The following is a 27,066-nucleotide window of genomic DNA, read 5'->3' as shown; positions in this document are numbered from 1 at the left end:
ATTTAGTCTCTTAAATGAAACATTTGACGTGATAAATTGATCCCTTTAACATTTTAAATTATATTTGTATTTATTTGTGTTCTGTGGCATACTTGTAGAGGTCAGAGTCTTCAGAGGTCAGAGTTCTTTCTTTCCACTGTGTGAATCTGGGGACTGAACTCATGTCATTTGGTCTACAGATCTAGTTCTTAGGACAGCCAGCATTACACAAAGAAACCCTGTCTCAAACAGCAACAACAAAAGGCTAAAGCCAAACATAGACGATGTGTGTTAAGACCCAGAGAGGCCAGTTGTGATGACATTGACCTGTGATTCCAGCACTTGGGACTAAGAGTTCAAATTATCTCATTACATAACGAGTTCAAGGCTAGTCTGGGCTATTTGATATGCTCTCTTAGAAAAACAAAATCAAGCAATCATAAACTTCCTAAAGGGTAGATGTAGTCTGACGGCTTCCAGAGAGTCAGAAGGGATCTTCTACCAGGATGTTTCTGGTGTGTCTGTAAGCCAGTTACTGTTCTGTTGTACAGCATTGCTGGCCTGTTCCTCAGAACCTGGGATTGCCTTTCCAATATTTTTGGAAGTCTACTTGGATTTTCAGGATGAATTAGCTCAGTAGTGTATACTGTGTGAAGGGCAAGAACATACCACCTTGTATGTTTTCTCTTTCCCCAGATCGGACCCAGCACAGGCAGCGTCAATGCAAGCTTCCCCCACCCCGCCTTCCACCCATGTGTGTCAACCCTGCCCCTGGAGGGACCATCTCTCGAGGTAAGAGCAGGATTCTTGCTTCCAGTAAGAGCTTGGTCTGAGATCCGTGGGTAGGTGGGTGGCAGTGGAAACCCTGTACTGGGGTCATGCTTCTAGAAAATGAGTCACAAGGCTAGGTAAGCTTGGCAAAGAAGACAGACCCCAAGAGAGAAAATACAATAGGTTTTTCATGGTCCTTGGTTATCCAACTTGGATGCTACAGTCTCCATGGGCCTCCATGTGTGGCCTGAAAGCAATGTTAGGATGAGTTAAGTTGTTAAGCACCAGATGGAGAAGCTTGTAGGCTAGTAGGAATTCCTAGGCTTTTCTTGTTCAGAGGGCAAATACTTGACACGGCCAGGACAGAACCCTGACTCAGCCTGACCCCCATCTCGGATGCTTGCACACTGTCTAACCCAGTACCTCAAAACACGTCACTGTCATCAGAATCTACCTGACAGGTATTTGGCAATTTGGATATATTTTTGATAGGGAAGAATACTCAATGCCCAGATGAGTGATAGTTCACCTCACGTCAACATGTACCTATGGATAGGGGCAATAGTCTGAGCACAGGGGCATCTTTTCTTTCCCTCAGACCTAAGTCTTTTCCTCATGTGCCAAGACCAACATTCCTGGTGGCCTTTTTGTCTTGACAGGCTCTCTTCCCTGCTGGGATTACCTGTTCATATCCCTCTGCCTACTGGAAAGAACATTATATTAGGTGATGGAGTCTTTGTTTCATCTGGAATTAGCCTGCCTAGTCTAGTTTCTATACAGGACTTTGAAGGTCAAGAGCTTAGCAAAAGTGTGGAGAGCAGTCTCTGTGGCCTGTGATGCTGCCATGCTTCTAGGTCGTTCCAGTTCATTCCCCTCTGCTCTACCATGGCCCTGACTTCTGGCAGCAGTGTAGTAGAAATACATATTTGCAACCCTTCTGACCACCTGACTTAGGTTTTAAAGAAATGCCACCCCCTACCATTGCTAAAACAAGAGTTGATTGCCCTTTTTTTTTTCTTTCTTAAAATGCCCTGTAACTCGAAAAGGCTGAACGTTAACATTTCCAACATGGCAGGTGAGTGGCTCTGAGAGTGTTAGATGTGCTGTGGCTAAGCTCAAAGACTGTTTGCTTGGGTTAAGTAGGAGTCAGGTAGGACGTGCCTCTTTGAATGCCAAGAAATACACTATGCTCTTGGGGTGGATAGCTGCCCTGTGTGCTGAGCTGTTGGTGCTGCACACTGCTTCTCTTGCTGTGCCTCCAGGAGGCTTCCACAGGGTGTGCAGAAGACATCTTGCTGTGCATAGATAGTTAAGCTTTCTTTCTCACATGCTGCTTCTGTTTCCTTTGTGTGTCTGTGTGTGTGCATGCGTGTGTGCGTGCATGTGTGAGTGTGCTGGTGGTGGTGGTATTAGGAAGGCCCTAAACATCAGGCCTCACAGACACAATGCTAGCACTCTACCATTGAGCTGTATTTCCCCTCCTCCTCCTCTTTCTTTTTCCTCTGAGATGGAATCTTAGAGTAATGCACAGGTGGCTTTGAAGTTCTAGCTCAAGCAATCCTCTTTCCTTCACTTCCCAGTAGGTGGGTTCTAAGTAATGCATGAACACTCTAGAGGCTTCACTGGAATTCTGCCTTAAGAACGAACTGTGAAAGCCAGATGTGGGGATAAGCACCTGTAATCCAACAGTAGGAAAACATGAGGATCAGGAGTTCAAGACCAGTTTTGGCTACAGTAGTACATGATACTTTATCTCCCTGTACGCATAGAAAAAGAAGGTATGTGGTAAAAATAGTATCTTTAGTGTTCAAATAGAATAAATGGCACCCAGAAGACAGCGGTCATTTCTATTGAGCAGAGCCCATTAGAGACATTTTGAATCGAAAGCAAAAAATGATCATCTCAGCTGTGCTGTGGTGGAGCGCGCTTTTAATCTTAGCAATAGGGAGGCAGAGTCAGGCAGAGCTCTATGAATTTGAGGCCATCCTGGTCTACAGAGAGAGTTCTAAGACAGCCAGGGCTACACAGAGAAACTCTATCTTGAAAAACCAAATCATTTCCTTTCCAGACTTGTCCCCATACTACCACCAATTTCTTACCAAAGCCTCCTTCCAAAATAAGTGTGAATATGTAAAAAAGAAACCTGTAAGTGTCCTCTGTGTCTTTTCCTTCCTACCCAGCATTGAGGCATGGAGCACTAGAAATCCCGCAGGATAATCTCCCCAGGTCCAGGGCCACAGTTTACTCTTTCCTGTGTATTCCTTATGCAGTCATGCTTTTCCTGATGCAGGGCCTGACATTAAGGGCTCTGGGGCTTCCATGTGTGGGGAGTGTTTACCTAACCCTGATAGCTCTTCTTTTATTCTTATCTCCAGTCAGCTTGACGATGGCTTATCAGTTTGAGCATGATAAGTTGAGTACATTGCCACATGCTGGCTGAGAGCCCCAGTGTTTTAGGTGTTGATAGACCCCCTATTTCCTAAGGTACTGTGGTTTGCACAGAGTCTAAGTTGTCTTGGGTTTCCTTCTGTTGTCTTTTGGTGCTCACTTCCTAAACATGTCGGCTTATGCCTGAACTCTAGCAATTGGGAGGGTGAGGCAAAAAAGGATTGCTACAAGTTTGAGGCAGCCTGGGCTACATAATTAGTTGTAGTTCAGTCTGGACTATAGAGTAATACCATGAATCAAAATATAAGCGAAGCTTAAGCTCCTAAACATTCCCCTGCAGACTCAGATCCTTTACACCTTGATTCTGTTTAGTGGTGATGTCCTGCCTGATGCAGAAGTACACACAAAAGGAGCTGCTGAGTTGGCTCTGCAGGTAATAGTCACTGCCGTGCTTTCCTGATGATCTGAGCTCAGGGCCTGGCACTCATGGTGGAAGGAGAACCACAGTCATGCATATACACTAAAAATTAATAAAATACAAACTAAATAAAAAGAATCTCTCTAAGTTAGTAATCTTATATATAATATATATCATATATACTATATGGATATATACTAGTATATATCATATATACTATATGGATATATCCTAGGATGTCAGGGATTTGCTTTCTCCCTTCTGAGTGCTGGGGTTAAATTCATGAACTACCATATCCAGTTATATTTCAGGTTTTACTTTCATGTTTTTCTGTTGCAATTTACTCTGCCATGATAGCAGGAAAGCAGTAATTGACATTATATAAGCAAATTAGCATAACTTCCTTACAGGGCTAACGATGCACTTCAGTTGGCAAGAGTATTTTCCTAGGTTGAAATACTGAATAAATGGGGTGTGCTGGCACATCCTGTGCTCCCTGAACTCAACAGGATCAGTAGTTCAAGGTCATTGTTGGCTAAATAGCAAGTGCAAGGCAGGATGGGAGTAAGGATACTATGTTCAAATACAACAAAGACCCTACAGTAACAGCAGTGGCCTGGATTAGGTGTGTAGTCAAAGGTTTGCTAAGGCCTACTCTGAGCACTTGGGAGGAGATCATAGAAACAGAAGCCTTCCAAAATCTTGTCTGAAGAGCTGCCTTGATCTTACAGGAGTCGCTGGTATTATGGAGTGACAAATTTGCTCAAGATGATGCTGGCTCTTAGAACTCTGTATAATTGATTTTTATTATTTTTCCACATTCTTGATATGATCCAGGGTGGGTTTTTTTTTGTTTTTGTTTTGTTTTTTGTTTTGTTTGAGACAGGGTTTCTCTGTGTATCCTTGGCTGTTCCAGAATTCAATCTATAGACCAGGCTGGCCTTAAATTGGAGATCCACCTGGTTCTACCTCCCAGGTGCTGGGATTAGAGACATGCACCACCACCACTTGGCATGAACTTTTCTTTTCAGATTTTATTTATTGTTACTGTGTATAAATATTATACAATGTGTGTCTGGTAAAGATGAAAGGACAACGTTATTGAGTCAGTTCTCTCCTTCCATGTTTCTCTGGGTTGGGTTGTGGGGAGCTAAACCCATGGCCTTATGCAGGTTAGTCACTCTGTCACTGACTGTCAGCCCCAGCCTTTTCTTAGTTTTAGAGACAGGGTCTTATTTTGAATCCTAGGCTGACCTTGTACTCCCAAATCCTCCTGCCTCAGACTATTAAGTACTGGATTATAGGCATGAGCTACAATGCCTACCTTCTTTTCTTTGTCTTGATTTATTTTTATTTTGTGTGCATTGGTGTTTTGCCTGTATGTGTCTGTGTGAGGGTGTTAGATTTCCCCGGTACTGGAGTTACAAACATGTATGAGCCACCATGTGGGTGCTGGGAATTGAATCAGGGTCTTCTGAAAGGGCAGCCACTGCTCTTAACCACTGAGCCACTCTCCAGCCCCCTTGGTTTCTTGGTTTTTGTTTTTAACATAAAATTTCAGGCATCTGTTTAAAATGTTTGGTTTTCGTTTTTGTTTTTTTTTAAGATTTATTTATTTGAATACTCTGTCACTTTCTTCAGACATAAGACACACCAGAAGAGGACATCGGATCTCACTACAGATGGTTGTGAGCCACCATGTGGTTGCTGGGAATTGAACTCAGGATCTCTGGAAGAGCAGTCAGGGCCTCTGAGCCATCTCTCCAGCCCTAAAATGTGTTTTAAGAATAGAGAAAATGGCCTAGCAGATGCCCATGTTCCTGTCATGAGGCTCAGATGTGTAACAGTTCATAGCAGCGTTGCTCTGTGTGTGTCACTTGGCCTCTTTGGAAGCAAAGCTAGGAATCATGCATGAACACGCTTACGCCTCTGCCATCCATATGCTGGTACCTAAGGCATGTGTCACCACCGCCGGCCACATGAGCCACCACTTGGTGGACAGACATACATGCAGGCGAACATCCATACACATAACTAACTGGCTGACCGAGCAGAGCAGAGTGCATTACTGAGGGGATCTCGATGGGCATAGATCGCTTTCTAGGTAGGGTCTTTTCTCCAGACAACGCAGTTCTCACTTTATCCTCAGCCACTGTTGTGCCCACCCTGACTTGGTAAATATCTTCATTCTTTTGAAAAAAAATTATAGTCTTTGAGGACCAATTTTGAAGCTGGTTAGACTTCTGGCAAAGTAATGAGCCACACTGCCAAATGCAAAGTCCTTAGGGAAGCATATTATCATGCTCTGCCATATATATATATAATGACAAGGTTTCTCTGTGCACTTCTGGCTGTCCTCGCTCTATACATCAGGCTGACATCAGAGTTAGAGGTATTTGGCCACTGTCCAGCTTATTTATCTATTATTAAATTAATTTTATGTGTATGGATGTTTTGCCTTCATATATGTCTGTCTACCATGTGCATAGTGGCTCATGTAGGTGGGGGGTGGTGGTGGTGGTATATGTCTTTGATCCTGGAACTTGGATGGTAAAGGCAGGTGGATTTCTGTGAGTTTGAGGCCAGCATGGTATACAGAGTGAGTTCTAGGACAGCCAGGGCTATGTGTGTCTCAAAATAAAGGAAAAGAAGTAGAACCTCATGCTGGCCTCAACTTTTTACTTTGTATTGCCAGAGATGGCCTTGAACTTCAGTCCTCCTGACTCCACTTCCCCATGTGGGGTTCAGAGACATACTCCACTATACAGTGCTTATGGTCAAATCCTGTGAACATAATTATGGAGTCTGGGCAAGCACTATGAACTAAACTCCATCCCCAGAGCAGTTTTTTGTATGTGTTCTTGTTTGATTTTTTTTTCTTTTTTCTTTTTTTTTTTCGAAGCTGGAGACTGAACCCAGTGCCTTGCGCTTGCTAGGCAGGCGCTCTACCACTGAGCTAAATCCCCAACCCCTTGTTTGATTTTTTTTTTTTTTTTTTTTTTTGTTGCATTGTATAACCCACATCAGCCTGGAGCTTCCCGTGGAGACCAGGCTGGACTTGAACGTGTAGCAGGCCTACCTCTGCATGTGAGTGCGGGTTTCAGCAGGGCCCACCACTCGTCTGGTTTTCCTATGGACCTTGGCAGTCCTGCTACTCAATCTCACAGCACACAGAGATCCACCTCCCTCTGCCTACCTAGGGCCGGGTTTAAAGGTTTGACCACCACAACCAGCTTAGTAATGTACTTTATTTATTTGATTTTTGATTTTTTGAAACAGGGTTTCTCTGTGTAGTCCTGGCTGTCCTCCAACTCACTTTATAGACCAGGCTGGCATCAAACTCAGATGCCTCTGCCTTAAAAGTGTTAGAATTAAATGTATAAACACCATGCCTAGCAGTGATTGTTTTAATGAGCTCTCCAGAGGATTATTCAAGTCATGGCTTGAATGAAACAAATTTCTTCTTCCCCACTTACCCAACTGCAACCCCCCCCCAGCAAAGTTTTCTCCCAACGTCCTGCGACTTTGATGCCCACTCTCCACATAGCCACTGCTTTCAGATCTAATTTCATTCCCAGCCCTCCAAGTCCTCAAAAGCCTTAAGAGACAGAAGAGGAATAAAATCCAGGCATATTAGTTTGGAAGTGGCATTGCAGTCTTCACACAAGTGAGGAACAGCAGAACTGCACTCTTAACTGTGGAGTCAGCTCAGTTCTTGGCACAGTGCCCAAGTGCTTTCTCCCTTGACTCCATTCTAGGAGATAAAATCAGTTGATATTTGAGAGGTCTTCCCTGTTCTAGAGTCTTCAGGATTACCTATAGGAAGGAGATGGGTGCCCTGCTTACACTGTATCTACATCCAAGCCAGGCGTTATGAAGCAGCCTGTAAGGAGTTTACCATGTGTAGGACCTGGAGGGAACTTGGCTCGGTTCCTTGAGTGGACGTTGAGCAAATGCCTAGCGCTATTTTCTAAGATTATCCTGTTCCCTCTCTTGGTTGAGATCCAGATGCCTAGTCTGGTTTGCATTTCCAGGCGAGGAGGCTCAGGCTGTGGGATGCATCTAGCTGCATCCTAGCTTCCTTGCTCTCAGGTCGGCACCGAGTCCCCCTGGCCAGCAGAGGGCGTACGGTACTGCTACCGGTTGCTGAGCCCTCGAAGGTACTGTCGCGGTCTAGGGCCGCGGGGACTGGTGGGATCGCGATGGCGGCTGCCAGGCGGCTCATGGCGCTGGCTGCCGGCGTCTCTCCGCGCCTCCGGCCGCCGGATCCCCGCGCTGCCGGGCGACAAGGATGCTCGCGCGGCTTCTCATCAAGCTTTGTCCGCCCCGATGGCACTCAGGAAGCTGCCGAGGTCGAATCAGAGGTGGCCCCTAGCGAACCTGGGGAGGGTGACGGAAGCATGGTGAACGGTGAGGACAGTGAAGCTGAGATTTGGCTGCGACGTCCTTGACTAGGGAAGAAAAGCAAGGGGTGCCGTACAGTGTCCGGCCTCGCAGGTCAAGGCTTTATTTTTGAAAGTAGTTTAAATGCTTTACATCTGTGAGTCTGCCTTGCTGTTAAAAAGCCTGGTATGTCTTAGGTCCACCCAGAACCCAGCACTTCTGCATGTGGATGGATCGGGGGAATCCCTTAAATATCCTATTTCTGCCTGATTGAGTGGCATTGAGTGTTAGCTCTGACTTCACAGTTGGACTTAGCCCCAAATACACCTGGAGTTTCAGAAGATCAAATAGAGACACAATGTCTTCTTTGGTAGTCGGTGGTTTTATTGTTCTTGACTAGTGCAGAGAATAGAACTGGTGAGAATATGGCCATTAAGATAGGCGGAGTGAGCTAACCTTTACCCATCCTGAAGATCTGGAGGTGTGGTGTCTGCATATCTGTCTTAAAGTAGGGCTGCAAGATGCTTTCAACCGTCTTGATGCCGTTTAGTAACTTCTTGATTTTTACATGCTTTATAAGACAGCAGTTAGGAGAGTAGTCCAGGCTGGACCCTCCTATTGTTCTAGTTGACACCGAAGTCTGCCCCAGGTAAATATCCCAAACTAGATAGCCAGGTTATGTCAGAAGTTTTGGAGGAATGTTCCAAAACGCAGCAGTGGTGAGATGGCTCAGCTGGTAAAAGTGTTTGCAAGTCTGGTGGATAAGCCTGAGCGAGTTCCAACCCCTGATTGCAGTGGAGGGAGAGAACAGGTTTGCCAGGGCTATCCCTGACCTCACATACATGTGTACACACAGTAATAAGATTATTTTTGAAACAGGGTCTCACCCTATAGCCCGGCTGGCCTGAAACTCACAGTTCCCTTGTCTTTGTCTTCCATGTGATGGGATTAAACGTTTTCAGCACTGACCTAGCAAGAAATGAATTTTTAAAAAAACATAAACTTGCCCGAACATTGCTGGAATTCTCAGGTATCCATTGAAGAATACTCTATCCACTTCTGTGTGAAAACTTCCCTAATGATTATGATGAATCAAGTACATGATAACCTATGGAGCAATTAGTCTGTGGAGTGATAGAAGTTGAATGTAGTGCAGACACTGAAGGTGTTGAATGAGAAGACCTCAGAAGCCTTTCCTGAAAGATTTCTGACTGCATGTGAACGGCACTTTCTTTTGTTTTGAGCTGGGCTATGCTGCCTCCTTGTGGTCCAACTAAGCCTGTATCTGGCAGGAGCTGCTGCTAGATGAGGTTGCTCAAGCATGTTCGTTTTGAGGTTAATGCAGAGAGTAAGTAGAAGGAAAGAGATGACCTACTGGTATCTGATGACCCTTCCCCTATGTCAGGGAGGCAGGAGGGTTGGCTCATGCCTTGTCTTGGCTGTGAGCCTTCCTATGAGCTTTAGAGAGGACTTGTGCAGAGTGCTAGGATTAGTTGAGAGTGGAGGCATGATCTTCAGAGTCTGGGCCGCATCCTGATCTGCAAGGGGCCTGTCCTTCACTGTGTGAATTGCTTTAGGAAGGTCCTGGGCATGCGTAGAACATATTTTTGGGTTGCGTTTTTTGTTTGTTTGTTTGTTTTTTGGTTGGTTGGTTGGATTTTTTTGTTGTTGTTTTTGAGACAGGCTTTCTCTATATAGTCTTGGCTGTCCTGGAACTCACTCTATAGACCAGGCTGGCTGTGAGCACAGAGATCTACCTGCCTCTGTCTTCTGAGATGTGTATCACCACCACTCTGCAGTTTATTTGTTTTTTGAGTACCCTCTTTTAGACATCAGACTCACGCAGTTTATTGACCAAACCAGCCCTTTTCCGAGGACTCCTAACTCCATTGACTGCTTTGGGGTCCTGAGCCACATCTTCAGCCCAGAGCAACTTTGATTGATGCGCTCAAGCGAGCGAGCTCGAGCTCTGTCTCTGTCTCTCTGTCTCTCTGTCTCTCTGTCTCTCTCTCTCTCTCTCTCTCCCCTACCTTACGGAGTTTCAAAAGAAAAAGAATTGTAATTATTTCATTCTTATTTTCTTAGCTTCTAGGGACCTATTAAAAGAGTTTCCACAGCCTAAAAACCTTCTCAACAGCGTGATTGGAAGAGCTCTTGGCATCTCACATGCAAAAGACAAGCTAGTCTATGTGCACACGAATGGACCGAAGAAAAAGGTAACTCTATTGATGGCTAAGTGAAACACTGGTTTGACTCAGAGGAAACTGGCTACTCTTCCCTTTTGGAGTTTTTTTTTTTTTTTTTTTTCCTAAGTGGCCAAAAATTCTGGTTTTGTTTGTTTGCTTTTGTTCTTCTAGACAGGGTTTCTTTATCCCCAGTGTCCTGGAATTCATTTTGGAGACCAGCCTGGCCTTGAACTCAGATCTGCTTGCCTTTACCTTTCAAGTGCTGAGATCAAAGGGATGTGGCACTGCTCATTTGCTTTTGTGGAGATAGGGTTTTGTGTAGACTGGGTTGGCTTAGAACTTCTGTAACCGGATCTGGCCTTGGATTGCTGGTTTTCCTGCCTCCACTTCCCAGATACTGAAGGTATTCTATACACACGAAAGAGGCACGGATGTGTGCCACTGTGAACTCAGAAGAGACGCTCACAATGCTTTGTGGTTTTGGCCCCTTGTCTAACAAAGGATGCGTGAGAGAAGTGAAGGTGATGACTCCTGCTCCAAGTGTCGTAGAGCCTAGATCCCACAGAGGCGTGCGGGAGCACATTCTGCGTGAAGGTTCCTTTTGTTGGTTGTTTGCTTGGGGACAGGGTTTCTCTGTTTAGCCCTAGCTGTCCAGGAAATTACTGTGTAGACCAGGCTGGCCTTGAGTCTGCCTCCAGAGTGCTGGGATTAAAGCCCGTGCCTTCACACCCAGCTTGTTTATTTTTGATACAGGGTCTTAAAACCCCACCTGCCTGGAACTCACTGTGTGACGTGGTCTTCTGGGTCTCGGGTGTGGGCACCGTCCCACTTCTTATTTGCTTTTCACTTTCCCAGAAAGTCACACTGCACATAAAGTGGCCCAAGAGCGTGGAGGTGGAAGGCTATGGCAGCAAGAAGATCGATGCCGAGCGGCAGGCGGCGGCGGCAGCCTGCCAACTCTTCAAGGTGGGGCTCCTCTGTTGAAGGCCTGGGGCCCGGGAGGCTTACCCCTGGCTCTCTCTTGCAGTAGTTCTGGTCCTAGGGATATCATATGGTGCTGGTACAGTGTTCAGGCACTCAGCTGAGCTGAGCTCTTCCCACGTCTAGGGGTGTGCGTGTGTGTGCGTGTGTGATTACATACAGCTATGTCATCCTAGGGGTGCGTGTGTGTGCGTGTGTGTGCGTGTGTGATTACATATAGCTATGTCATCCTAGGGGTGTGTGTGTGTGTGTGTGTGTGTGTGTGTTTGTGTGTGAGTACATATAGCTATGTCATCCTAGGGGTGTGTGTGTGTGTGTGTGTGTGTGTGTGTGTGTGTGTGTGTGTGATTACATATAGCTATGTCATCCTAGGAGTGTGTGTGTGTGTGTGTGTGTGTGTGTGTGTTTACATATAGCTATGTCATCCTAGGGGTGTGTGTGTGTGTGTGTGTGTGTGTGTGTGTGTTTACATATAGCTATGTCATCCTAGGGGTGTGTGTGTGTGTGTGTGTGTGTGGTGTGTGTGTGTGTGTGTGGTGTGTGTGTGTGTGTGTGTGTGTGTGTGTGTGTGTGTTTACATATAGCTATGTCATCCAGAGGGCCTTTACAGTTGTCATTCCTGAGAAGTTGTCTATATTATTTTTCTGTTTATTCATTTGCTTGTTTGAGACAAGGTCACACTGTAGCCTGGCTGGCCGAGAACTACTGATGTAGACCACGTCAGCCTTGAACACAGAGTCACTTGCCTATGCTTTTGGAGTGTTTGGACTAAAGATGTCCCTCACCATACCAGGCCTGGTTGGCTGGCTAACATGTCCCATGATCCACCTGTCTGCCTCCCCAGCCCTGGGATTATAAGTGTGCCCCACACTTCCAGGAGTTGTACATCCCAGTGGGGGATTGAATTCAAGTCTTCTGTGTTTGTTTGTTAAGCTCTTTACCAATAGAGCTCTCTGACTCCTCAGCCTCTCTCATTATGGTCATTGTACCCCATCCGGTCCAGAAGTCACTATTGAGGGGCAGCCACACACTTTAATCCTGTGTTAGGATTAAAGGTGTGTGCTACCACCACTGGTTCAAGAGAACAGCTTTTAAAGATATTTGTTTTGTGTGTATTGCTAGAACACATGTATAAGTTCTTTATGCCTGGTGCTCTTGAAGGTCATGGAAGGGCAAAGGGATTCACGTTACTTTATGCCCTGTGTTCACTTGATCATGACAGCTTTGTATTTAAGATGGCACATGTAATTTCTATGACTTTACATTTCTTTTTTTTTTAACAATCTTTTTTTGTTTTTAAATATTTATTATGTATACAACATACAGCTTTCTGCCTGCATGTATGCCTGCAGGCCAGAAGAGGGCATTGGATCCCATTACAGATGGTTGTGAGCCACCATGTGGTTGCTGGGATTTGAACTCAGGACCTCTGGAAGAGCAGTCAGTGCTCTTAACCACTTAGCCATCTCTGCAGCCCATTTCCTTTTTTTTTTTTTCTATTTGTTCTGCTGTGCTGAAGCCTGAACCCAGGGCACATGTGAGGTGAGCTTTCTATCACTACTTTTTGTAGCTCTTTTCTTTGTTCCTTTTTTTTTTTTTTTTAAGACTTTTCCATGTGTTTAATGGGTGTTTGTGTGTGTGTGTGGTACCTATGGGGGCCAGCAGAGCGTGACGCATCCCTTGAGACTGGATTCATACAGATGTTTGTGACACTCCTTGTGGGCGCTGGGAATTGAGCTCTGATCCTCTAGAAGTGTCTAGTGCTTCTAGCCCCTGAGCTCTTGTCCCACACAGTTTCCCTGTAAGCACATGTATATGTGTGGGGATCAGAGTGTTCAGGTGAATACAGTGCGTAAGGAACAAGCTTCAGTCTTCAGCTGTTGTGAGGTGAGGTCCTCTGTACACGCAGCACATTCTCCTGCAGGTGGAGCCATCCCTCCAGCCTACTTCTTGATCTTTCTGTTGGCTCCGTTACTGAAGTAAATACCCATACAATTAGTTTATGTTGACTTGTGAATTCCTACCGAATATTTACTTTACAGACGGTTTTAAAAACATTTTGGGGGGTTGGGGATTTAGCTCAGTGGTAGAGCGCTTGCCTAGGAAGCGCAAGGCCCTGGGTTCGATCCCTAGCTCTGAAAAAACGAACCAAAAAAAAAAAAAAAAAACATTTTGGATTATTGTGTAGTATATTTCTAACAGGGTTCTTGTGGTAGGAATGGTATCTATTGGACATTGTGGCTACTCATTTCCTAATTGCCTATTACTGTGGCATTGCAGATCACTGTGTGCTGTATCTTACAGCTCTGGTTCCCTGGTGTTTTGTTTGTTTGGTTTTTCCAGACAGGGTGGCTCTGTGTAGCCCTGGCTGTCTTAGGACTTGTTTTGTAGACCAGGCTGGCTTCAAATTCAGAGATCCATCTGCCTCTGCCTCTTGAGTGCTGGGATTAAAGACCTGCACCACTATTACCCCTTATTTTTTAGTTTTTGGGTTTTTTTGTTTTGTTTTATAGGGTTTTGGTTGTTTGTTGCTCTCTTTGGTTGTTTTGTTTAGACTGGTCTCAAACTATGGCACCCAGCTGGGCCTTGAACTGTCTATCTGCTTCGATGAGTGCTGGTTCTGCAGGAGTGATCCGCTGTGCCTGGGGGCTCCGTTGCTGTTTGATTTCTGATGCTCTAATGAAGTAGTCTCTAACATTTCTCACTGAGACCAGCTCATGCATGTCAGGCTGCTCACAACCTCAAAAGGTCTTCCTGCCTTGGATTGGGATAGGATTTCAGACATTTGACCCAAATATCCAGCAGATCTAGACATTTCTAAGAAATTCTCTCCTTCCCTTTCTTCTGTCCTTCCTTTCCTTCCCTTTCTTTCTGTTATTGTTTATTGAGATGGATTCACTGTGTAGGTAAAACTGGCTTGGATCCCAAGATCCTTCTCTTTCAGCTTTCATTGTTAGGATAATGGGTTCCCCCATCATGCCTGGATTTACGTGTACTTTTTATTCCCATTCCTGGCCAGGGCCGAGGTATGTGTAGTAGAGCCCAGCACAAGCCTGACTGAGATGTAATGATGGTATGATCCTAACAGTTCTCTCCACCCGACAGGGCTGGGGTCTCCTGGGTCCACGGAATGAGCTGTTTGATGCAGCCAAATATCGAGTGCTAGCTGATCGTTTTGGATCTCCAGCTGACAGCTGGTGGCGCCCAGAACCCACCATGCCTCCAACTTCCTGGCGGCAGCTGAATCCTGAGAACATACGGCCAGCGGGTACTGGAGGACTGTCCCGATCCTTAGGCCGAGAGGAAGAGGAGGATGAGGAGGAAGAGCTAGAAGAGGGGACCATTGATGTGACGGAGTTTTTGTCCATGACCCAGCAAGACTCCCACAACCCACTCAGGGACTCAAGGTACTGCTGTTACAGACGGATGCAGGGAACCCTGGCCACATCTTGACAGAGGATTGACCGTCTCTGGGCCTTTAGATGGGGGCTCTGCCCAGCACTTCAGTTATCACATCTTGTTGCTCAGGGTGTCTCCCCTATATGGGGGAATGGGATGAGATTGCACACTACTGTCTCCCCTATATGGGGGAATGGGATGAGATCGCACACTACTGTCTCCCCTATATGGGGGAATGGGATGAGATCGCACACTATTGTCTTGGCCTATGGCTGGGCTCCTGCAGACTATACATGACCTTTTCCAGTTCACACAGCGATCACTGCTTACCCTCTCCCTCTTGCTTCCCTCTGGGGAATGTTGGGGAGTGTGGGCTCTGCTGTGTGACTGAAGAGGCAGTAGAGCCTGCCCCCGTCATTTCATGTGTCCTACCTACCTGTCACAACAGCACTATGTCCCAACCTTGAAGGCCCAGGGAACATGCCTAGGAAGGTGGCAGAGTTTTTAACCTCAACTGTTTGTCCTCATAGGGGGGGCTCCTTTGAAATGACAGATGATGACAGTGCTATTAGAGCTCTGACCCAGTTTCCACTTCCCAAGAACCTTCTGGCCAAAGTGATTCAGATTGCAACATCTTCCTCCACAGCTAAGGTGAGTTGGCTCTCTTGAAAGTGTGAGCTTGAGCAGCCCACTTGTGTATGCCCATCTCCCCCAAGGCTAAGCAGGAAAGAAGCCTTGGGTGTGGGGCAGGGCTGAGTGTGTCAGTCTCGGCTCCTACCTAGGCCACCCAGAAGGTATAGGATCCGTGATGGATAGAAAGGATAAGGCAGCAGGGACAGAGGAGAAGTGAAAAGGCTGGGGACTGCTGATTAGAAGACCCCAATCTGGGACCCGGTGGTGGGTTAGGATTATGAAAGAGTAGGAGCGGGCGCCTGCATCCTGGACTGTAAACTGCATCACTGATGCCACAGCAGGGCCTCTGGGGACCGATGATGAGGTATAAAGCCTTTACTCTGTCAGGACAGGCACGGGATTTGACTCCTGTTTACAGCTTCAGCACCAGACTTTCCTGAAAGTGCTAATTGGACGAGGGTTAGGAAGACAGGTAGTGGCATTGCATGAACCCCGTCTTCTACTACAGAAATTGAGAAGCAAGCTCAACTAGGGTCACACAGGGTCACTGTGTGAAGGACATAAAGCAGAGGGACAAAGGGGAAATCACAGTACAGGTCCATGTCTGTGCCCAGTCTGGTATGACTCTTGGGTGCTGAAGAGATCGTGGTTAATCCATCTCTGTTCCTTGAAGTGCTTAGCTTATCCAACAGTCTCTTTCCGTTCGCTGCCTTTTGTAACTTCACACTTATCTTCCATGTAGAACCTCATGCAGTTCCATACTGTGGGTACCAAGACCAAGCTGGCTACACTCACTCTGCTCTGGCCCTGTCCCATGACCTTTGTCGCCAAAGGGCGCCGCAAAGCTGAGGCTGAGAATAAGGCAGCAGCCTTGGCTTGCAAGAAACTGAAGGTAATAAGTCCTTTGTCTGTGACAGACTGGTCTACTTCTCTAGGTAGTAAAGCCCACTAGGCCTTGGACTGTTTGTACCCAGGTAGGAAAGGAGCTGGTGGCCCGTCCTGCTTGTCAACTCTGTTCCGACCTCTGCTTTCCCAGTCTTGCACAGTGACTGTGCCTGGGAGCTTAGCCGTAACCGCACTCGGTCAGGGCCTAGGTGCCCAGAGAGATCCTGCTCACGGTGGTGACCAACAGAATAACAGTGAGAATGAGAACTGAGGAAGAGACATTAAGGTGATGGCAATGTGTCCTTCATCCGGCAAGGTGTGCGCCCCCTTCCCCACCTGTTTTTAAAACATTTTCTTATGTATACACCCTGGCACATGTGGGGTCAGAGAACCATGCAGGAGTAAGGTTTTTCCTTTACCATATGGATCACAGCGTCAAACACAGGCCATCAGACTGGCTGCAAGCATGCCCTTCTTGAGACAGGATCTGGTGGGCCAGGCTAGCCCGGTACTTGTTACACAGTGGAGGACAGCCTTGAGTTTTGCTCTTTCTGCGTCCATCTCCCAGGTGCCTATGCCACCTTGCAGTGCTGAGGACTAAACCCAGAGCTTCATGTGCTAGGCAGCTGACTGACTAACCAGCTTACCTACAGCCCCAGCCTGCCCCTCTACCGCTTCCTTTTGCAGCAGGGCCATAGTACAGCTCAGCTGGCCTGGTACCTGCTGTGTAGCTCAGGTTGGCTTCCAATTCACAGTCCTGTCTCAGAATCCCAAATGGTTATCCGTGGATGCTATAAAGTCTGGTAAACTTCTTTTCTTCCTCATGTTGGGGATTGAACATAGGGCATTCCTCATGTTTGGTGGCCACTCTCCACGGTGAGCTATCTAACAGTTCCCTACAAGGAGTTTTAGAATGCTGCCACAGCCTTGGAATTAAAATTGTGCCTGATGGGGCTGGGGATTTAGCTCAGTGGTAGAGTGCTTGCCTAGGAAGCGCAAGGCCCTGGGTTCGGTCCCCAGCTCCGAAAAAAAGAACCAAAAAAAAAAAAAAAAAATTGTGCCTAATAACGAGAAGTGCGTTCATCTGATGCATGGTGGCGAATGGTCAGTTTTGGTTTGCAGAGTGCAGTGAACCTGCTTTACTGAGTCGTCTGCTGTATCTTTGTGATTTGGTTTTGGGAACCATGTCTTAAAGCCCTCGATGGTGAAAGGGACTGCTGTCAACTTGGAGAATATGAGGAGTTCATGACTTGGTGGTACTGTCATCCTAATACTTGGGAGGCAAGGCAGGAAGATCATCATGAGATCGAGGCTGGCCTAGGCTACATAGCAAAGCTGTATTTAAAAAAAAAAAAAAATAGAAACAAAATACTGGTGGGGCCGTGGCGGTGGCAACAGCAGTGGCAGTGGCTGCAGCCGAGGGCCGTGGTCCAAGCCTTCAATCCCAGAACTCAGAGTTAAACTGAGAGGCAGAGGCAGGTGGATCTCTTGAGTTCCGGGCCAGCCTGGCCTTTAGAGTGAGTTTCTAGGACAGCTAGGGCTACACACAGAAACTCTGTCTAGAGGAGGGTGAAAAAAGGCAAGAACCAAAAACAAAACAAAATCAGGAAAAAAAAGTTGGAAACAAGAGGTGAAGTCAGGGAGTAGATGTGCTGATCTGGGTCTCACTGCAGGATGTTAAAAGTCTGCGATGTCAGTTCATATGCACAAGTCCCCCACTCACAGCCTGGGAGCAGCTGTCTGGGAAAGGGCTACAGTGCCGGGAAGCTGGGTGACACAGCAGACAGCAAAGGGATAGCATTAGGGCCTCTTGTGGCCAAGCACTAGGTCTTCAGTTATAGGAGAGCTAGAGGAAGTGGGAAGACAGCTGGAGGGAGAGCTAGTGAGACATTGCACATGAGAGGAACACAAGGGTAAGAAAAATGATGGGCTCACATTTACGTGAAGTGAAGGTCATACTTCATCTCATGTAGTGAAACAAACAGGCATTTTGCTTTAAAGGGCCTATCTTACCATGTTCAGACACTTACAGGACATTACATGCGCTTCTGTATGATGGGGTCACCGATGGCACTGTCTAGAAAGTTACCAGCAGGAACTACTAGCAGGATTTGGGTAGGGAAGCCGTGGTAAGTCTACACAGGGAGAGCTTGCAGAGTAGGGTCTTTGAGGCCTGCCTCACCACCGTCTAAGGAGTGTGTTCAAGGGAGGAGATTGGTCTGGGACACATGAAGGCTATGGATGCACACAGGGGCTGTTCTTGGGCCACCGTGCCTGGCAACATTTAGTTGTTAAATGTATTTTAAATTAAGATAGAGCTATACTGTATTTTTGTAAAATGATAAAAAAACAAGCTGCTGTCTTTTACCCCACTCTAGGTCGGGCACTGTAGTGCCCCACGATATCTGGTAGATACTTCATCTCAGTCAGCAAAGCCTCTCACCCGCTCTGCTCTATCCCACATCACACTGACGATGACTTCTCTCTGAGCCTGGCAACAATCTCTCTACCCATCTAGTTCCCAAGGCAGGCTGCCACCATGCCAGAAGTATACATCTCAAATCCATGGCGGCTTAGTGTCCCAGCCACCACATACTCTCTTAAAACTTAATTCACCACAAGAAAGAAGACACAACACAATAACCTCTGATCCAATTGATAAAATTGCCAACCTAGACATACAAGGCCCTGTACTCATCCATCCCTTAAGAGCATTCATAACAACCTGTAAATACAGAGTGGAATCTTAACATCCGCCTCCATGTTCTCTCTGCAGCTTCTTTCTCCCGACTCCTTCCGTCCCAGTCTCCCCGTCCCTCAAACTTTTCTCCCGCCCATCCTTCCTTCTCGACCAATGACAGGCCTTGTTCTGTTCCATCTTGTACCCGCCTTCACCTGTATGCCATCATCCTACATTGTATAGCCCAGGCTAGCTTGGAATTTGTGAAAGCCTCTTACTTCTGCTTCCCGAGTGCTGAGATTATAGGCATCAGTACCATGCCTGACCAAAGTTTAGTTCCTAGATTAATTTTGCCTATTTAAGTTTTTAATAAGCTTGTGGAGGGGGTTGGGGATTTAGCTCAGTGGTAGAGCGCTTACCTAGGAAGCGCAAGGCCCTGGGTTCGGTCCCCAGCTCCGAAAAAAAGAAAAAAGAAAAAAAAAATAAGCTTGTGGAGATTGACACTGTCTTAGTTCATTCTCCTTTATTCACTAAAACCAAAATCTCTAGACAGATTGCTTACCATGGCCCTCAGGTTCTGAGCCCATCTGGTCTAGGAGCATAGACTGAGCCTAACATATCTTCTACAGAGCCTGGGCCTTGTGGACAGAAACAATGAGCCACTTACCCATGCCATGTACAACCTGGCTTCCCTGCGTGAGTTGGGTGAGACCCAGCGCCGGCCATGTACCATCCAGGTGCCTGAGCCCATCCTTCGCAAGATAGAGGCCTTCCTGAGTCATGTAAGTGTCCTGTCCTCCATGCCACTGTCCCCCTCTCCAGACTGGAGGCTGTCTCTGCCTTCAACAGGCATAGGAAACCCTCTTTTCCCACTGAGCAGGGAGCTTTGGACTCCCCTACACCAAGTCCCCTTAGTCATGCCTACGAGGGTGTCAGAGCAGCAGTCACAGCCTAAGTTCTCTGCTATGGGTTGGGCCCTAACCATGTGACTGAGGTGAATCCTTTGGAGGGGCTGACTGCATGAAGGGGGAAGACAGACGTCACTGTCCTTTTACTTGTTTCTTCATCCTCTAGTACCCGGTGGACAGTTCATGGATTTCCCCAGAACTCCGGCTGCAGAGTGATGACATCTTGCCCTTAGGCAAGGACTCAGGGCCCTTGAGTGACCCTATCACAGGCAAGCCATACATGCCCCTGTCAGAAGCAGAGGAGGTGCGCCTGAGCCAGAGCCTGCTAGAGCTGTGGCGGAGGAGAGGGCCAATCTGGCAGGAGGCCCCCCAGCTACCTGTGGACCCTCATCGGGACACTATCCTCAGTGCCATTGAACAACACCCAGTGGTAGTCATCTCTGGGGACACAGGCTGTGGGAAGACCACGCGTATCCCTCAGCTGCTATTGGAGCGCTATGTGACTGAGGGTCGAGGTGCCCGCTGCAATGTGATCATCACACAACCTCGCCGAATCTCAGCTGTGTCTGTGGCCCAGCGGGTCAGCCATGAACTGGGACCCTCCTTGCGCCGGAATGTGGGCTTCCAGGTACGCTTGGAAAGCAAGCCTCCAGCCCGAGGTGGGGCGCTGCTCTTCTGCACTGTGGGTATCCTGCTTCGAAAGCTGCAGAGCAACCCCAGCCTGGAGGGTGTGAGCCACGTCATTGTGGATGAGGTCCATGAGCGGGATGTGAACACAGACTTCCTGCTGATTCTGCTCAAGGGCCTGCAGCGGCTCAACCCAGCCCTTCGGCTGGTGCTCATGAGTGCTACAGGAGATAATGAGCGCTTTTCCCGGTACTTTGGGGGCTGCCCTGTCATCAAGGTACCTGGCTTCATGTATCCTGTCAAGGAACACTACCTAGAGGACATCTTGGCCAAGCTGGGTAAACACCAGTACCCACACCGGCACCGGCACCATGAGGTGAGAGGCCCCTATACCCCAGGGCCAGGGGCTTTCCTTTGGATTCCCTCCTCCCTATCCTTATGATAGGGGACTCTTCCCAAGCCTGTCTCTTACATAAAAACTGGGGAATAATCATGTCTTTGTGTGTGACAAGTATGTGCAGGCTAGAGTTTACATAATGAGTAGCTCACTGTGTTCCTGTATGTGACTTTTTTTTTTTTTTTGGTTCTTTTTTTCGGAGCTGGGGACTGAACCCAGGGCCTTGCGCTTCCTAGGCAAGCGCTCTACCACTGAGCTAAATCCCCAACCCTGTATGTGACCTTTACCCCATGACTTAGTGGCCTTTCTTCCCCCACTCCAGTCTGAAGATGAGTGTGCACTTGATTTGGACCTTGTGACTGATCTGGTTCTGCACATCGATGCCCGTGGGGAACCAGGTGGGTGCTTCCCCCGATTCTCAGCTACTCCTTTCCCTACTAGCTGGACCAACTAGCTCGTGACTGCAGGGTCCCTTTACAGGTGGGATCCTGTGCTTTCTGCCTGGTTGGCAAGAAATCAAAGGAGTGCAACAGCGGCTGCAGGAAGCCCTGGGCATGCATGAGAGCAAGTACCTTATCCTACCAGGTGAGTCTGGGCATGCATGCACAGGAAGGAGTCTTGCCCTCTGTGGTAGGGAGTGACCCAGCCTATACTCAAGTGGGCCTTGTTCCTCATTTAGATCATTTGGGCTTCAGTTGTATCAGGGCCAGGTTGGTCAGGGCCAGGGTTGGGCGAGGGATCCAAATTCTTGCCCTACCCTCACTATGGGACTCTTCTGGCTGAACAGTGCGTGAAGCCCTTTTGCATCTTGCTATCCACCAGTGCACTCCAATATCCCCATGATGGACCAGAAGGCCATATTCCAACAGCCTCCACTTGGGGTGCGCAAGATTGTATTGGCCACCAACATTGCTGAAACCTCCATCACAGTTAACGACATCGTGCATGTCGTGGACAGCGGTCTGCACAAAGAAGAACGCTATGACCTGAAGACCAAGGTGGCGCCTCTCTCTTGGGCCCAACCAACCATTGGGGAATGACTCCAGTTCTCAGGTTGCCCCTAGTCCTGATCTACTGTAGACATTCTTTTTTGTGTGAGGGCCACACAGATGGAAAATATTCCTGTTGAGGGGTTATGGGCGGCTGGTGACATGGCCTGTAGCACATGTAGGTTTTCTGCCTTCCCCTAGGTGTCCTGCCTGGAGACCGTGTGGGTGTCGAGAGCAAATGTGATTCAGCGCCGGGGCAGGGCAGGCCGCTGCCAGTCAGGTTTTGCCTACCACTTGTTCCCGAGGAGCCGGCTGGAGAAAATGGTTCCTTTCCAAGTGCCAGAGATCCTGCGCACACCTCTTGAGAACCTGGTGCTGCAAGCCAAAATCCACATGCCTGAGAAGACGGTACGGCAGAGGCAGGGGTACGGAGGGGCTGGCCTGGACAAGGCAGGTAGAATGCAGGCTCCTGAGAGCACGGTTCTTTCTGCTGTAGGCAGTGGAGTTCCTCTCTAAGGCTGTGGACAGTCCAAATATCAAGGCAGTGGATGAGGCCGTGATACTGCTCCAGGAGATTGGTAAATGGAGGCTAGGAATGGTTGGGCTGTAGAGTGGCTCATGGGAGGGACTGACAGCTGAGCTGTTGCAGGGGTGCTGGACCAGCGGGAGTACCTGACTACCTTGGGGCAGCGCCTGGCCCACATCTCTACTGATCCCCGACTGGCCAAGGCCATAGTGTTGGCTGCCATCTTCCGTTGCCTGCACCCACTGCTGGTGGTTGTTTCCTGCCTTACCCGGGACCCCTTCAGCAGCAGTTTGCAGAACCGGGCAGAGGTAGACAAGGTTAGACACAGTGCTTCCTATAGCCCTCTTGCTATCTATTCACACCTCACCCATTGTCCTGAGATGGACTCTAGTCACTCTCCTGATCTCTGAACACCATTCTACTCTCCCAGGTGAAGGCATTGCTGAGCCATGACAGTGGCAGTGACCATTTGGCCTTCGTGCGGGCTGTGGCTGGCTGGGAGGAGGTACTGCGCTGGCAGGACCGTACCTCCAGGGAAAACTACCTGGAAGAAAACCTTCTGTATGCCCCCAGCTTGCGCTTCATCCACGGTCAGCCCGGCCCCCAAGAGGGCCCCCTGAGCACTCTGCCCCCCCCCCCCCCCCCCAGAGCTCCCATGCCCAGTCCTGAAGCCTGAGGCCTCTGTTCACACTGCACTTTGCCTCCCCAGGGCTCATCAAGCAGTTCTCAGAGAATATTTACGAGGCCTTCCTAGTGGGAAAGCCCTCTGACTGCACACTGCCCTCTGCTCAGTGCAATGAGTACAGCGAGGAAGAGGAGCTGGTGAAGGGTGTGCTGATGGCTGGCCTCTACCCCAACCTCATCCAGGTGCTTCCTTCAGGATCAGTCGGGTGCTCACCAGTCCCTACCTCTCTCCAACGCCTTGCTCACATTACTTTCTTCCCTTTAGGTGAGGCAAGGTAAGGTTACTCGGCAAGGCAAGTTCAAACCCAACAGTGTCACTTACAGGACCAAATCTGGCAACATCTTGCTGCACAAGTCAACCATTAACAGGTGAGTGGTAAGCAGGAGAGTGAGAGGGCCCTGGAACGGCCAGAGGTGTAGCCTCACACAGCACTTTGTTCCCTAGGGAGGCCACCCGGTTACGGAGCCGATGGCTGACATATTTCATGGCCGTCAAGTCCAATGGTAGCGTCTTTGTTCGAGATTCTTCCCAGGTGCACCCACTAGCTGTGTTGCTCCTAACAGATGGGGACGTGCACATTCGAGGTGGGTACCCCTCCCACCACCCCAAGGGGTACTCATGGCCCCCAGGGGCATGGCCCAACATGTCTTTCCCCTTCTCCAGATGACGGACGTCGGGCCACCATTTCACTGAGTGACAGTGACCTGCTGCGGCTGGAAGGTGATTCACGAACTGTGCGGTTGCTAAGGGAGCTTCGGCGGGCCCTAGGAAGGATGGTGGAGCGGAGCCTCCGCAGCGAGCTGGCTGCACTTCCTCTTAGTGTGCAGCAAGAACACGGGCAGCTGCTTGCACTGCTGGCAGAGCTACTGCGGGGACCTTGTGGCAGCTTTGACGTGCGCAAGACAGCTGATGACTGAGCCCCTCTTCCGCTGGGGCTATGTACAGAGTGCAAATGTTTATTTAAAATAAAGTTATATTTATCCCTTGTGAGTGCTGCTGTCCTCCCAAAGGCTCCTCTTGGGACTCTGGGTTGGCTCTTGGCTAGGGATAGATACAGAGTTGGTAGTGGCCCAAGTCCTATGGGAGGAAGGGGCTTTAAAACCTCCATACTCTCAGGTGATCCACCAGAGCTGCCAACAACATTCCAACTGTTTGGTCAAGCCCAGCATTGGCACAGCTGCTCCTAATGATCCCCACAACACAGTGTCCTAACGGGTATGGACAGCAAGAGCACTGTTCTAAGCAGCCTTGATTTATGTGGATCCTGCCACCAATTCTGGGCTTTGGTTTTGCCCTGACCACACCTATAACTCAGGTGAGGGAAGAGCTGAAGAGAAGAACTAATGAGTAAGTACAGAAGCAACAGGGCATGGTGGGATGTCAGGCAGCTTTATTGTTTAAATCAGTACAACAATTACAGACACAGGAAATGGCTAAGCCATGAGCAAACTGTAAAGTACAGAAAAGATCTTATTCCCAAACATTTCGAAGTATGCACACCACATGGCCTGTGGTCCCAATCTGCTAGACCAGCCTTCTCAGGTTCTCTGGCTTGTGGCATCCTTTCGGGGAGCTACCTGGAGAGCTTGGGCTGCCTTCCTTTCTCTAATCCTTGGCCAATGGACTTGTTTCTTGACAATTTCATCAGCATCTTCAAGGCCCCAAGATTAACATCAAGGAGGGTAGCAAGTACCTTTATGCCCTCAGCCATCACTACCCTGATCCCTACTGCGTCCTTCCCAGCTCCATCAGGCCCCCTTCTTGCTGCAAAATACAATGCAGGCTCCAAGCATAGTTCTGGCAGTCCTTTTTTCTACAGACCGCAATAATTCTTTGTGTGTGCTTAGAGAGCTAGGGATTCCATGTCAAGATTATAAAGTAACTGCTACCTCATAAATGGAGAGGACCTTCAAGCCCAGGGATACCCTCCCTTGGCAGAGAGATAGTGAAGACCTCTACCTGCTCAAAAACACACCCAAGCAGAGGCGAGGCTGTGTTAGAAGGAGGGCCTGGGGGGGGTCAAGTCTGGGTCAGCCTCCTGAGAGGCAAATCTGCCCAGCAGAAAATGCCCTACCAGAGGAGCCCTTAGACACTCCCAGGCCATTTCAATACAAACTTAGGTTTGAATTCTTTATTAGAAACCATGCAAACTTTAATACAAAAAATACAAGTGCAATAAGAATCTTGTGTTGATACAATTCCCGGGATTTTCTCAATATTGCAGCCATCCCATCCATGAGCAGACCACACTGGGATGGCTGCACCTCCACGGCTGGCCTCTCCTGCTCCTCCTCTCCAGTCACACCAGAAGAAAAGTGGGATGGCCTCAGTCTCATGCATTTTAGTTTTAAATTTTCACACCTGATTCCCCACTGTTCACAAGCATTCTGGACATCTCAGGCTCCCCTAGATATGAGGATTTGGGTGCCATGGCCTGCAGGTACAGACCAGGGACTTTGACCTTCATTTCTGTTTCTCCAGCCCTGGTTTTGTATCACACATTAACCACCGGATTCCCAGGGAATGAGATAGATGCCAAAACCAGCCTCTTGTTAGAAAAGCAGCAAATATACACAACACAGCCATCACGCTGACCACCTGGCTGTCCAACTCCACTAGGCAATAGTCCACTTCTTCCCACAGGATCCAAGCTGCCCAGAGTAGGGCAGACCCCAATGCCTGACAGCCTCCTCAGTGGAGACTCAGGATCTCCTCCTCTGCTTCCTTCACCACCTACTGAGAACTCTCTTTTAGACATAGCTTCAACCTGCAAACTACACCACCAGTTCATAGGTTATTGGGAAGGGGAAAAGAAGGAAAAAAGTGAGACAGCAGCTATTCAGGTACAATAAGCAGTGGGGACAAGGAGGACTGAACCTTGACTAACTTGAGGCAGGGCAGCAAAAGGGCCTGGTGACACCTCCATGGTGGCCTCTAGCATGGGGTCAAGGAGAGGCAGTAGTTTGGGTTCCAGGGGGTTCGGTCGGTGCTGGTCTCCACTCGGAGTTCACCTTTACTAGTCTCTCGAGGGTGAGCCAGGGAAGAGAGGGAGGGTTTGTCAGTTTCTTTTGGGTTTGGTCCAAAAAAACCAAACGGCCAAGGCTGGAATCCAGCCCCTCACCCCTAGATCCCACAGAGATCCCATTAGACTCCCACCCCCTCCCACCTTTCTCCATAGAGCAGTGAAGGGTGCGATAGTGAAGTTGGAGCTGGGCCCAGAAAGGGTGGAAGGAGGTGTGAAGGCAGCAGGGCTGCGGCTGCCTTGAGCAAGCGAGACAGGAGGGAAGGAGGCCTAAAGGGGCTGCCCAGCACCCAAGAGCTTACAAGTCTAGTAGACAGCCCGGGAAAAGGAGCCCAGGGCCCGAGACCCCAAGCTTGGGCCACCAGGGAAGTGGGGAGGCCGGGAGACAATGTCAGCCCCATGGTCGGTGCGGGCCCTGGCATTTGCCCGGAACGTCAGCCTGTAGGTCTCAATCTGCAGTGACACGTGAGGAGGGATGGGAGAGGGCAACAAGGGGGGAGACAAGAGAGGGAACACAGGGGAGATGGAAGACGAGACCAGAATGTCATCATTAGATGCCTGGAAGATAAAAGGTTACTTTGTTAAAATTTAGGCCACACTCCAGTCATAAAACAAAGGAGTTTCAATTTTCAGCCAGTGACGGGGCCCCTGGCTGGCCCTTAGGCCAAGCCCAGCCACTTACTTGTCTCCTGGATCTGGCTGTCCAAGGTCTGGGGCTCCCTTTGGTCACCACCCCCTGACAGGGTGGTGTGGCCACTGAGGCCACTGGCTGAAGTAGGGGCGCCAGCGTCAGGCGCAGCCTCAGGGATGGCTGGCTCCTCCCCAGCGGGGGGGCCTGGACACGGAGGGGCCTCACTGCCACCGCCCTCAGTCTACAATGAAACAGTGGGGGAGACAGTGAAGGGTCAGTTGGGGAGGGAGTGGAATGGGGTGATGGAGGTGAGCCTTCCCACCCTGCACACCCCCCAGCACCCACCAGCTCTACATCAGGTCTTTATCTCTCTTCCCCAACACTGACTATCAAGATTGAAGTTGCTGAGCTAATGACACTCTCGGGAGTCTCACTATGGAACACTGTGAGTCTCACCAAGGTTGATACCAAATTAAAAATAGGGACAACCACAGACAGCATTAACTTTGAAGAGCACAGAGCAGAGGTCTACAGCTGGCTGGAAAGTAGGGGTGCCCCTGGCCAGGCACACCCACTGC

At 48.7% G+C, this 27,066-nt stretch overlaps 2 protein-coding genes across 57 annotated transcripts in view; one reads left to right on the top strand and one right to left on the bottom strand.

The window, feature by feature from the left end:
• The window catches only part of Dhx30 (DExH-box helicase 30), a 32,134-nt gene extending 8,309 nt beyond the window's left edge, over nt 1-23,825 (top strand). For 3 of the 7 annotated variants that reach the window (NM_001013249.1, XM_017595799.3, XM_017595800.3), the window contains exons 4-22: nt 676-771; nt 10,025-10,155; nt 10,981-11,091; nt 14,212-14,513; nt 15,036-15,156; nt 15,881-16,030; nt 19,333-19,485; nt 19,778-20,614; nt 20,958-21,033; nt 21,116-21,220; nt 21,458-21,633; nt 21,826-22,032; nt 22,121-22,202; nt 22,274-22,467; nt 22,581-22,740; nt 22,860-23,017; nt 23,100-23,203; nt 23,280-23,419; nt 23,499-23,825. In NM_001013249.1, coding sequence (NP_001013267.1) covers nt 676-771; nt 10,025-10,155; nt 10,981-11,091; nt 14,212-14,513; nt 15,036-15,156; nt 15,881-16,030; nt 19,333-19,485; nt 19,778-20,614; nt 20,958-21,033; nt 21,116-21,220; nt 21,458-21,633; nt 21,826-22,032; nt 22,121-22,202; nt 22,274-22,467; nt 22,581-22,740; nt 22,860-23,017; nt 23,100-23,203; nt 23,280-23,419; nt 23,499-23,752 — 3,557 coding nt within the window. In that variant the 3' untranslated portion in view covers nt 23,753-23,825. Of the gene's footprint in view, nt 1-675; nt 772-1,796; nt 1,826-1,901; nt 7,967-10,024; nt 10,156-10,980; nt 11,092-14,211; nt 14,514-15,035; nt 15,157-15,880; nt 16,031-19,332; nt 19,486-19,777; nt 20,615-20,957; nt 21,034-21,115; nt 21,221-21,457; nt 21,634-21,825; nt 22,033-22,120; nt 22,203-22,273; nt 22,468-22,580; nt 22,741-22,859; nt 23,018-23,099; nt 23,204-23,279; nt 23,420-23,498 lie in introns of those variants that run through there. The other 4 variants (XM_063265938.1, XM_006243826.5, XM_006243831.4 and 1 more) reach the window with 4 other exon arrangements.
• Nucleotides 23,826-24,205: 380 nt separating this feature from the next.
• Map4 (microtubule-associated protein 4) overlaps nt 24,206-27,066 on the bottom strand; it is a 142,413-nt gene continuing 139,552 nt past the window's right edge. For 27 of the 50 annotated variants that reach the window (XM_006243813.5, XM_006243814.5, XM_006243818.5 and 24 more), the window contains 2 exons: nt 26,540-26,729; nt 24,206-26,415 (listed from right to left, as the gene is read on the bottom strand). In XM_006243813.5, the coding sequence (XP_006243875.1) occupies nt 26,408-26,415; nt 26,540-26,729 (198 nt within the window). In that variant the 3' untranslated portion in view covers nt 24,206-26,407. The remainder of the gene's footprint in view (nt 26,416-26,539; nt 26,730-27,066) is intronic. The other 23 variants (XM_006243815.5, XM_006243816.5, XM_063265908.1 and 20 more) reach the window with 2 other exon arrangements.

The sequence above is a fragment of the Rattus norvegicus genome, chromosome 8 (genome assembly GCF_036323735.1).
Source record: "Rattus norvegicus strain BN/NHsdMcwi chromosome 8, GRCr8, whole genome shotgun sequence".
Classification (NCBI taxonomy): Eukaryota; Metazoa; Chordata; class Mammalia; order Rodentia; family Muridae; genus Rattus; species Rattus norvegicus.
Note: the sequence above shows the minus strand (reverse complement) of the source record. Positions and strands in the feature narration are given on the sequence as shown.